General features: G+C 42.4%; 1 protein-coding gene and 1 long non-coding RNA gene across 6 annotated transcripts in view; one reads left to right on the forward strand and one right to left on the reverse strand.

Moving 5' to 3' along the window:
- The window catches only part of LOC138773780 (uncharacterized), a 303,380-nt gene extending 294,226 nt beyond the window's left edge, over positions 1-9,154 (forward strand). For both annotated transcript variants that reach the window (XR_011360216.1, XR_011360217.1), the window contains exon 7: positions 9,066-9,154. This is a non-coding gene — a long non-coding RNA (uncharacterized lncRNA). The remainder of the gene's footprint in view (positions 1-9,065) is intronic.
- BCL2L11 (BCL2 like 11) overlaps positions 4,397-12,784 on the reverse strand; it is a 28,981-nt gene continuing 20,593 nt past the window's right edge. For all 4 annotated transcript variants that reach the window (XM_069954158.1, XM_069954157.1, XM_069954155.1 and 1 more), the window contains exons 3-4: positions 11,537-11,643; positions 4,397-8,441 (exon numbers count right to left, since the gene is read on the reverse strand). In XM_069954158.1, coding sequence (XP_069810259.1) covers positions 8,343-8,441; positions 11,537-11,643 — 206 coding nt within the window. In that variant the 3' untranslated portion in view covers positions 4,397-8,342. The remainder of the gene's footprint in view (positions 8,442-11,536; positions 11,644-12,784) is intronic.

Raw genomic sequence — 12,784 nt, forward strand, 5'->3', positions numbered from 1 at the left:
ATTAAGCCAGGGACAATTGCATGACAATAAAATGCTACATGTATGCTGGGTCCTATGTAAAAGACATTAGTGATCATCCAGAAGAAGGCTCTCTGAAATCTTGTGTCCTAAACATATCGGGGACAGAGAGAAATCATCCAACAAGGATGGGAGGCAATTGTCCACCAGTGTTGGAGAAGCCCCTAGGGGATCCCGCCAATTTTTTTTTTTTTTTTTTTGTGAGGGGCCAATCTCTCTCCTTCTGGTTATATACTTTGAAGATTTAGCTGGAAAGAAATCAATTCCTAGTAGGAGGATTACAGATTTAATTTTGTAATAACCACAAAAAAAACAGGGGAATTCATTTTTGTGTAGACTTTGGTGTAAAAGTTGTCAAAATTAGCAAAAAAAATTTAAAAGCTGCATTTTCTGAATTTTGCACAAATATGTCCACCTTTTTATTCTAATTTTCTGCTAAGGGCAATGATATATTCATCCCATTGTATTTTGAGTAAAAAAAAAAAAAGTGAGGAAGTAAAGGGTGCTATTGTCCATCATGGATCATCACCCACATAAAATCTTAGATCTGTCAATAGAGTAATAACGTCTTATTGGTAAGGGATTTGTGTCTCTGCTGCAATGTGCAGACCCAGCATTGGGATGGAGAACAATCTTGTAACTAAAGAAAAACTTTGGAAGGGTCTTTCCTTGTTATCTATTCACACAAGTTTACAAATAAAGAAATCTATGATTGAAGTCTTGGGACCCTGACATGACTAGACTTCTACTCGGAGCTTGGACCTCTTGGCAGAGAACTTCTGGACTTAAGAGGGAGATAGCAGGCCTGTGCTGCTCCCTAGATGACTATGTGAGATCCGCTCTTCGGCCTCATGTCAGAAAGTCGTCCAAGAGACTGCAGTCAGGTTAGCATCTTGCAAACTTCTGGGCACAGATCAACCATTTTTCTAGAATATGAAAGTGCTGCTAAATACTATAACACTGGTGAGTTCTCAGGTAAATACTGATACCTCGGTATATACACATTACTGCGTTCAGCCAATCTGTTCTGCCATATAGGAGAGGGATGGGGGGAGAATTTTTCCCCCTTGTGCTGGACAACTTGCAGTGCTTAAAGGAGAAGTCCGGTGAAAATTTTTTATTTAAGTATTGTATTGCCCCAAAAAAGTTATACAATTCCCCAATATACACTTATTACGGGAAATGCTTTTTTCCTGCACTTACTACTGCATCAAGGCTTTACTTCCTGGATAACATGGTGAGGTCACTTCCTGGATAACATGGTGATGTCACTTGCTGGGTAACATGGTGATGTCACGACCCGACTCCCAGAGCTGTGCGGCTGTGGCTGCTGGAGAGGATGATGGTAGGGCAGGCATGTCCAAACTTTTTTCGAAGAGTGCCAAATTTGATGAAGTGAACATGTGCGAGGGCCGACCATTTTACATGCTACATGCTTTATAACACAGGCAGATAATAGCAAGCTGGATACCTGGGGGGCCGTAAAAGTTCGGAACACGGGCCGCAAATGGCCCTCCGGACGGACTTTGGACATGCCTGTGGTAGGGGAACAATGAGGGACACTGAGCATCCCTCTGCCATCATCCTCTCCAGCAGCCACAGCCGCACAGCTCTGGGAGTCGGGTCGTGACATCACCATGTTACCCAGGAAGTGACATCACCATGTTATCCAGGAAGTGACATCACCATGTTATCCAGGAAGTGAAGCCTTGATGCAGGAGTAAGTGCAGGGAAAAAAGCATTTCCCGTAATAAGTGTATATTGGTGATTTGTATAACTTTTTTGGGGCAATACAATACTTTAATAAAAATTTTCACTGGACGACTTCTTTAAAGGGAAACGATCACCTCCGCACCCAGGGTGGAACTCACTGACCGCCCCATACATATACCCTCCTGCCAGTCATCGCTCCCACTGTGAAATCACCGCCTGTTCGTCTGCAAGTCCTATGGAAATCGGACTCATTTCTTCTCATTTGCATATTGGGCAGCAGATGAGCGGGTGGCAATTTTGCTGTGGCGGGACCAGAAGGAGGGGACGAGTATAGGGGGGTGGGGGGGGGCTCTATCGGGGGGTGTCTGGTTCCCTTTAATGATCACATGCACGGCAGAAGAGATCTACCGCATGCAGTACAAACAGAGCCCAGAAGAGTCGGAAATCAGTATCAGGACGAGGGATAATTCTCAAAATGTTGGGGTACCATAATGTGTAAAAATGGGGGGGATTCAACAAATAAACCAGGGCAACTCTGTACAGGTTCCTTAGTAATACACTGTAAATAATTGTATCATGTTTAACACAGTAAACCTTTGAACACAAAATAAAAAGTGCAAATAAAATCTAAGTAGTCAGGATTGATCTCAACAATCCACAACAGTATAAAGAAAAGAAGAAACATCATGGAGTGATAGAGAAGAGACTGCAGGACGATGAGAGAGAGCGCCAAGCTCTGCTAAAACGGTAGTGCAAATGAGAAACGCCAGAGAAGAGCAACATTGGGGTCTTGTTGTACCGTCAGCCCCTGCCGAGAAGGGGGAAGAGCGTTCAGTACGTGCTTCAACACTGCTGAGCGGGACTTTACCTTCCACAAGATCTACAGTATTGTATCGTCAGCCTCAATACATCTCATGAAAGAAGCAGCGTACAAAGCCGGCTGAGATCCCACAGAGATTTACTTCATGCATTATACTCTTAGTATGGCAAAAGTGCAATGGGCGTCCAAAAAAAAACAATAAAAAAAAAGGGAGATAAAGCTAGTGCTCAGATAACGTCAAAGCAATTCAGTGGTACCAGACAGCAGTATGTCCAATTCAGATAGTAGGAATATGTAATAAAAGGAGAACAAAAATAATAAAGTAAAATTAAATAATGTGAACAACATAAATAAACAGTTAAAAAGTACAAGAAAATTACAGGAAATCTACATTATGTACATTTTTTTTTTCAACCAACTTTTTCCCTGTCAGAAGAGACTGCAACATAACATCTTAAAGGGCACCTATCATCTGGGCGAATGTCATAGGGGTTTGAAATAGGGGTGTACAGGGGTCGAGCCCCCCTGCATATCACTAGAATGGAGTGACAAAAGGGCTGTGTGCTCTTTCCTCTCCGCTATAATGAGTGACACAGAGTTATAATAAAAGTCTATCGGACATCCTGCATAAGGAATTGCTGGACGTCCCATAGATTTATCATAATCCTGTAGGAGATGGGGAGATAGAGGGTCCAAGTGGTGAGACACCCGCCGCCTAACTATGACATGTCAAACGTCTGTCCGAATGACAGGTACCCCTTTAAGGATACATTCACGAGACACAATCCATGCAGACTCCACTTCCTGTTTTTGTGGGAATTCCTCATTGCAGATTTTTGGCCCACAGAGTGGAGCTAAACTACGGCCTTACAAAGTGCAAATCCACTGCCGACATCTGAGAAGTTTGCTGGAGATTCTATTGAGAAATCCATTCCATGAACGGAGCCTGAAACCATCTCAGGAGAAGGGGAATGAACTCAGACCCTTCCGTATAACCTCAAGTGTCAGCGAGGAATATAAGAGGCGGAAATGGTCACAATAAGGAGTTTTACACTACACAACATGTCGGCAAGAAATTCACCAATGGCCGCTACGTTTCCTGCGGTCTGGAAGAGTCTATGAAATGAACCAACTATTGCCATACAATATAGTAAATATACTGATGTCAGTAGGAAAATCCCCCCTTTAAGTAAAAAGAGAAAACACAGACTGAACACAAAAAGGTGGCTCAGCTTCATCTACAATTATATATACATTATGTACAGTAACACACTTAATAGGAATCACAGGCTCAAAGTTTATAATTTCCCTAAAAAAATTGGGAAAACTTACTCGTATACAGAACTATACATCATAACAAGGATGAAGGAAGCAAAGCTTTACAGGAACATGGAAACCCATCTTGGTTTGGACAGATCCACCATTGTCAATGTCCGCTTACTGCGCAGCCATACATGGATGGCGTATTTCCTATCTGATATATACAGATTACAGGGAGGTCTTTGTACACTATCTTCCCCGGCGTGCCTTGCAGCGAAAACCAACGGATAACATTTTAACAGTCTTGGCAATAAAAACGTAACCGCTACAAACTCGTGCCGCCATAAATGACGGTATCACAACTCTCCACAGCACACAACACTGGTTAAGGCATTGAGAAGACCCAAGATCTGTCAAACCGATTATCATTAACAAGCACCGAAAGATACAAGGTGATTGCAATTATATATATATATATATATATATATATATATATATATACACACACACACACTGCAATACACATAAGATGCTGGGGGGAGCCCAAATCTTTCACCACTGCATAATATATATACACACAGGTCGAAGCATAAAACGTGGGGCTCAATATGGCCGGCCGGCCAAGCATCTCTAGGCTGTGCTTTTTACTCACGAAGAATGGAGGTAACAGGGTTCTTGGCACTTTTTTTCTGTTTTAAGGCACTCAGAAAAGTACACTGAAAAGACATGACGTGAATGGTTTGTATGGAGTGCTAAACAACGGGTGCACATATTCCAGGCGCTGCATGCAGAAGATAGATGGATGATGACCTCAGTACAATAGGTTTTTTATTAACAAATCTCGCCAGCAGGGCTCCCGGGACCTGGCCAATCCAGAATACTACATGCGTAAATGACACAAATAGAGACGTGTCCTGGGAATCTGAATCCCAAGTTAGATGAGGTAATGCACAACCTCAAAATGTCTTTGGTTAGAGTCAGGTTATATAGAAAGGCACATATATAACGAGAGAGGCCTCTAATTTAATATATAAAGTTACAATGCGCAAAGGAATATGGGGCAGAGACCATCTTAAGAAGAAAAGGACAAAAAAAGTAAACTACAGTGATCAGTATTAAGCGTACACAACAGTAAGGACCCTATTACCCAGAGCGATATTCGGCCAATTATCGCTCCATGTATTAGAGACAACGATCATCGTCTGATTGTTTCTTTAGGTCCAGACCTAAAATCATTGGCCACAGACCGCACAACGCGACGTGTAATAGTGACACATGGCTACTTGTAATAGCAATTCGAGGCTGACTGCTAACGACTAAACAGTTAATATATAACCTGTCCATGCTCCAGGGCTTTTCCTGCGCTCTGCATTCGCAGCCATGGGGAAGCATGCAGAGTGCAGAAGACCAGGAGTGTGAAGAGGTAACGTATTAACTGGGCAAAGGCTGCACGGACATCACTAACGATATATTGCAGCCCTTGCTACACGATTATCGGGCTGTGTAATAGGCCCAGTAAACGAGGCGCTAATCTAGTAGATCGGCACTCGTTTACAATATTGATCGGGCTGTGTAATAGGCCTGTCTAATAGGACCTTCATATAGCACTATCCTGACACTGAAGATGATGCTATTCAACTGAAGGAAGAGAAGACGACAAGTGAAAGTCTGCCAGTAATGCAATATAGCAAACAGCAAACATATCAAAGAGATCAGGGGTGTCAAACTGCGGCCCTCCCGCTGCTACAAAACTACAATGCCTATCATGCCTAGATAGCTAAAACTTTGGCTGTCCAGACATGATGGGAGTAGTCTGTAGTTGGACACCTGTGAAATAGATGAATCCATAGCGTTCGATGTTGTGCTCAGTGGCCGACATTCGCTAAGCAGTCTACATCTGGTATTGCTGCAAATAGTAAAATGCAACAAACAATTCAGCACCAAAAACTGCAACTTCTCTCCCTACACGTAAAAGGAAGGAGAAAAGTAATAGGCACAAGTAAAAGATACAAGTAGGGGACAGGTATTAGATTGCGGGGGTCAGACCTCCATGCCCCCTGTACTCGGCTCTCTCCGGAGGCTTCATAGAGAAGAAATAGAGCCGCAGGTCAGGAGACAGTTCGTGGTTCAATTCATAACAAAGGAGTCTGGTCGCTGTTAGATCCACAAGAGGCACACAGAGGCCGGACCACCGCTATCTCATACTTTCCCCCTTTCCTGTGGACAAGTATTTTTAAATTGGGAAACCCCCTTTAAAGGGTCCTAGCACAGATTTCAAAACTTAAAGGATTCTTTAGCTCCTATTGAATTCATAACAGGACTATGTGCAGTCATCTCTCTACTACTTCGGCAATGTGATAATTTCACAAACTGCAGAATCCGAATGATAAAAAAAAAAAAAAAAAAAACTACTCTCGGGGGGAATCAAAAAAACTGAGGGCAAAGCAACACCACCACAATATACCTCCCAAATCAATACCACCGCAATAAAACATGAGCGCTAGATCTTACTGAAGTGGTCTAACTGCAAGAGCGTGTATGCAAAGCCATGTATCTCCATATTAACACGACAAACAAACCCAGTGTTATCTGCCCCTGCAGTCATATAGTCTTCCATCTGTTCCCTATAGACATTTGATAGGGGACAGATAGATGACAATAAGATGGCAGGATGATACTACAGTGTGTTTGCCATATATAACCACGGAGACACACCGGCCTGCAGAGCGGCTGTAAATAAACTGTATTTATCAATTATGACTTCATTTTAGATGTATTGGAACAAGAGAAAATGATACCAGGGGAAGAATGTGAAATGTAACATCCTATATAATCTGAAAAACACTGATCACTGGCGTCAGGAACCACCACCAAAACGTGGGCAGAACTTACTAGATACAAATGTCTGACAGGTTATCATCTTATAGGCCATGTTCACACAACATATTTTTTATAATGAGAATGGCCGTTGTTTGCAATTATAATGGCCGTTCTTGTCATAGAAAAATGTGTTGCACTGAAATCAATGCAAACAACGGCCATTGTTAACACAGTCTATTGGACGACCATAGTAGTAACTGACATGTCAATTATTTCTAGCAGTTGTGCATTGAAATCAATGTTGGTACATTGTGTGAACATAGCCATTTAGTGACTGCTCTTTTAATTTGCACTATTACATTTAAAGGGAACGTCTGGGACTGTTTTCAGAGTTCATGTAGAAAGTGCGCTAGTGCAGGAGGGGTACTGTGCTTGTGCAAGACACCGGGCCGCACTATTGTAGCACTACCTGTAATGGGTAGACTGCGATACAGTTTAAAAAAAGGCAGATACTGCAGACAAGATATATAGAGATTTGGCATGTAAAGCGTGGACAGATTAGTAAACTTCGTACTAAACATCTAGAAGATGACGAGGTCTGAAAGCTGAGGAACAGACAAGACCTTGTGAGGGAATGTGTATACTGACCCGGTCACACACCAGATCTATACACGCCATTCTTAGATCCTACAATATAACTGGATTTCTTAAGAGACTGACCTCGCATTACACAGCGCGACAACGCAGTGGAAGACCTGATTGTAAAACTAAAAATACAAGCACTTCAAATTATCCTATAATACATATACCCTTCGTATAAAACAATCCAGCACCATGGCACAACAGTCATGCTGGGGAAGCATATTAGTCTTCTAAGGCCAAGAGTGCAGAGGGGAAGGGGAAATAGGTGGGAACATACAATGTGTTCTGATGATACATTGTAACTTCTATCCGCATGTATATTAGCTTTAGTCGTCCTATAGGAATCAACTGGTCCCAAAAATCCCTCTACAACTTTTTAGGCTTTAGCACATACATAATGTAATGACGGAAACTGGCAAATTGAGTTATTAAAACCATTGTTTTGTAGTTAACATAGAAGCTTTGGTGTAGACGGGGCCAGCGGAGGACATCCAACACAGCTGGGAAATGGGGTGAAAAGGCCAGCATTTGTAGCATCCATCCTTCTGAGGAGCCGCATCCAATCCAGATGTACAATGAATTTCATCCCAGAAATTAAAAAAGAAAAACAATCCTTAAAATGCCTTATAGTGATAATGTAAGTGGAAGAACAGCAGTACCAAGACGGGCACGTTACACCCCGCAGTAAGGCAGCCATGTGTATCCAAAGGCTTCCACCATATCCACAGCTCTTTGGAGATGGAAGCATAGTATCAGTAGATATGGAAGTCGGATGATTTACTCTTATTTACATAAAATATAAAAATTTATATTTTTCTATAAAATTGCAAAAAAAAATTTATCCATCAAAGAGATGCAAAAGTCTCTTCCAATTCCAGCCAATGTGATCCAGGGTTTAAGTTCTTTCTCCCCCCCTCCCCCCAGACGGGGCGTTACCTGGAGGTTAGATCAGAATGAGGAAGACCTGTAAAGCTCTGCAGAAGATGCAGATTGCATAGTATATCATGTGCCAAGTACTGGAATCCTTCATTGGTGAGTCCGCTCATCCTTCCAGGCTGGAAAGGTGCAGTCACTGCATCCTCCATATGAGCCGTATGATATAATGTAACACACGCAGGATGATCACTTGGCCATTGTCCACAAAGCCATGACGATTGTTGTGAAAACCCTGTAAATTAAAGAGTAGAACATTAGTTGTCACATTCATGTCATGATTCACAGCGACTAACTGGTAAAAGCTGCCCGAATGTAATGGTTCCTTTACCAATAAGATGTCCAGGAAGAGGCTATTGAGTCTTCCTGGAGTTACTTCTATTTGAAAAGGAGATACCCACACCGCATGCAACTCCAGGAGATCCAAAGGCTCGCTCCTGCTCATGGAGTATACAGATATATCAATGCAAAAGAATAGGGGTGGGTTTACTAAGCCAGGGATGGGGGAAATCTTCAGCCCTCCAGCTGTTGCTAAACTACAATTCCCATCATGCCTGGACAGCCAAAGCCTTTGGCATTGGCTGTCCAGACATGATGGAAATTGTAGTTTTGCAACAGCTGCAGAGCTGAAGGTTCCCCATCTTGGTACTAGCATTTTGCATCATTGTATGTGACTTTAGACATTTTTGCACAGCACCACTCACAAACAGCAGAGAGTGTATGTGACATGTGTGTACATGCCGTCCATAGCGGATAACAGGTCACAGCGGTGTTATAAATGTCAAGCATGGTGATAAATATGGCAGCACTGAACCTAAGGCTTCTCTCACTAAAACATACGAAACTTCTCTCTTTTCAGGAAGGAAATGGAGCATAGTATGAAGTGCAGACCCAATAAAACCTTCACGAAGAGATGTCAACCAGGAAACGTACTCACAAATAGATGGACATGGTAAGGTGACAAACGTTTTCATACTACATAGGGGGTTTGTGGCACTATGTCTCATCTATACACATTGGTTCCCTCTATGATGCTTGGTGATTCCAACTGCAAAGAGGAAAAGACCAACTTGTCAGATTTCCTGATGCTTTTTCCAGTTTGTCCTTATGGGACAGTGAACCTGATCTGGGGTATCTTCTGTTGTCAGCAGTTTTGCTTTACTGTAGTGTCTTGTGGTTCTATTGAGGAGGTGGCTATAAGGATATTGTAAATGTATGTTGATGAAGAGATGATCCTTAATAGTTTATTTCTTTAAAGGCGTATTTCAGCGAATTTTTTTCTTTCAAATCAACTGGTGTCACAAAGTTCCTGACATGGACAGAGGTGGCAGCAGAGAGCACTGTGTCAGACTGAAAAGAATACACCACTTCCTGCAGGACATACAGCAGCTGATAAATATACTGGAAGACTGGAGATTTTTAAATAGAAGTTACAAATCTATATAACTTTCTGAAACCAGTTTATTTAAAAGGGAAAAAAATGCATGCAAACTTATAAAGGTTGTGTTGCATTTTATTTGGTCACAGCCAGCCTTCTGTTCCACCCCAAGAGCCATAGGAGTCCATATATTGGACGGACCACTGTATGTATTTTATAGGTTAATGAAGTCAGAACTTAAACGGTACACGGTATTACAGGTAGACAATAAGCGTATGCCCAGGCTCCTCCGTCCCCCCCTATTTAGTAGGACGGGTGTCAGGTCTATTAAATTGAAATATTGTGAATCCAGGAGGCAAGAAAACCTGAATATCCCCTCCCTCAGTGTTTGGTTTAGTTCTGCAGCAGCCATTATAGTGTCCCTCCTGCTGGAGCTGAAAGCGCCGATCACAGGCTTCTGCCAGGGACTAAAACTCAGAATAAATCCTTCAAACAAACCCCGATCCCTTGTGCACAATGTTTCTTTGCTGAAAGTTTCTAATTCTAGAAATATGTACAAGAGGATAATTTTCTTCCTTCCTGGTAGACTTGGCACCGCCGCACCAATGCCAGGATACTTAGAGATTTCCCATTACACTTTTCTTTCATAAGAGAATTTAATATAGAAAGAAACATTATTTGAAAATAAGTGAATCAAAGTCGTCTAATGGCGTGATCCAGGCCTGCAGAAGTCTCATCCTGGACTAGATGTGTGTAGAGCCCAGCTACAGAGGGATTGAGCCATGCCACTTGGGCCCCCACCCTCGCCCTCAGTGATCAGAGAAGAGGCAGCATTTCCCAAGTAGTCACTATACTTTCCCAGTATGTAAACTGGCACCCTTAAAAGGGAACTCCAGCAAATTAGGCGCTAGGAGTTAACAGAGGCCACTCACAACACCGACCAATGTTCCATTAGAATCCCAAACCATCTGTTGTCTCTAGTGAAAGAAGCCTCCATCTCTTCCCAGTAGAGCTCTACCATACAAACATATGACCTAAATGTTAGAAATAAATGAGGAACCCGCTGTGGTCACAAACCACAGTATGCACTCTGATGAATGGCTTTCTTCATACGGGTCATGGGGTTTCTTCCCTTTTGCATCACTTGTACTTGCAATAAGCAACTAATCACATGGCTGCATCTAGCCAATAGACTAGCCTACATCTGTGTGAATAAAGCGTATGCAGAGCGGTGGCATAGACTACCGCATGGTTTACATACATTGCACCATATTAGACGTTCTAAACACTTTTGCACTTTGGGAAGGAGGTATAGCATATCAAAGTGGGAGTGGACTAATATGATAGAGGGCGTGGCTTGTGTGCCAATATTGGGGCAGAACATTTTGGAGCAAAGGGCCCATTTGCACAGAAAGATTATCTGACAGATTATCTGCCAAAGATTTGAAGCCAAAGCCAGAAACAGACTATACACAGAGATCAGTCATAAAGGAAAGACTGAGATTTCTCCTCTTTTCAAATCCATTCCTGGCTTTGGCTTCAAATCTTTGGCAGATAATCTTTCTGTGTAAATCAATCGATGGTCTAAACTAGTAAGTCCACAGATACACTAGACAGAACCCCTGTTATAAATCTGTAAAGTCCAGTCTGGGCCTTAAGCTGTGTAACACAAAACCGAGGTGAAACAGGGTGATACAAACATCGCCCCCCTCCTAGGCGCTGGAAACTATGGCCCTGACTCATCAAAGGGTGTAAAACAGACTGGTGTAAACTGCCCCCAACAACCAATCACAGCTCCTCTTATTTCACCAGAGCTGAGCTGTGATTGGCTGCTGGGGGCAGCCATAAATCTCTCCTATGTTTATTCCACTGTTAGATATCCGGTGTGCAGCCTGTTATACAGCAATATTTCAGTAAATCTGCGTCTTCTTACATGCGATCCTTGCCCTTACCTCCATTGGATTGTATAACGCATGAAATTCATCCCCAATGCGACGGAGCTCCCGCGCAATCAAGATTTCTGGCCGAATATCTTCAAGGACATTGAGATTTCTGGCAGCTGTCCAAAAAAAAAAAAAGAAAAATTCTAACTTTAATTTTACTCCGTATGTAACATGGAAATATGCTTTACACACATCCATAGACAACTGTGCAAACTTACATACATTTCTATGGTAGAAATAATTATATATACTGTATTATAATTATATAATAGTATAAACCCCCAGACTGGCAAAAAACGATGTTTGTGGAAGAAGGTGTGTGTGTGTGTGTGTGTGTGTGTGTGTGTGTGTGTGTGTGTGTGTGTGTGTGTGTGTGTGTGTGTGTGTGTGTGTGTGTGTGTGTGTAAAGTGTTGCCGGGGAGGGGGAGTCAACACTTTTCAGCAAAGTAACCCCACAATGTCCATTTTTTGGTGAAATTTTTTCCCTAATTTTCCATTTTTCTATCTATAATATAAAATAATCCTGATATCTTGCAGTTCTTATTCTCACCACTGGGGCTAAAACTAAGCCTTACTAAGAGACTTCCTGTTGTGACTGTGGTGATAAGAGGAGGCTGCTTTAAAATGATCTGTACAGCATTGCAGCATCATGTGACACCAGTAGATAGAGGAGACAATAGCAGCTTTCTGTGGAATGACCTCTTCATAGGTCACAAAGCGCTCAGTAATGTCTCACATTCATCTCACGGGGACAGTGAGAGTATGTCCATGAGGCTTGCTGTAAAGCATGTCACTAAATGCTGTTAACAGCAGCTCAGGCAAGATGGCTGCCCCCATAACAAAGTACAAAAAGTGAAATGGAAAAAAAATAAGTTACAGTGAGAAGAATATAAAAGCAGGTTAGAAGAACAGAACAGGTTTTAGTATGTGACTCTAATCAGTAAAATAAAATTAAGGCGTCACCGTCCCTTTAAATGTAGAACAGACCAGAGTAGCTGCCTCCAGAGTAAAGGGATACAACGTAAACAGCTAGAAGAGCGGCAGCCATGGGAAGCAGTCTTCGATACGGAGGTAAATATCCAGAGCGTGAGTAAAACCCCAAAGTGTCTGGCTGTGAGCCCTCCTTCTATTAGACGGGACCAGAGGCCTCAGTGAGTTGGCTGCTGTCGGCTTGTCTGTTACAATAAGGACCTGAGCTGACCGGTCTCTGAGGTTATATCAGGCTCCAGCATCATGTGCTTCTCTATTACTGACAGC

This window comes from Dendropsophus ebraccatus, chromosome 15 (assembly GCF_027789765.1).
Source record: "Dendropsophus ebraccatus isolate aDenEbr1 chromosome 15, aDenEbr1.pat, whole genome shotgun sequence".
Lineage (NCBI taxonomy): Eukaryota > Metazoa > Chordata > Amphibia > Anura > Hylidae > Dendropsophus > Dendropsophus ebraccatus.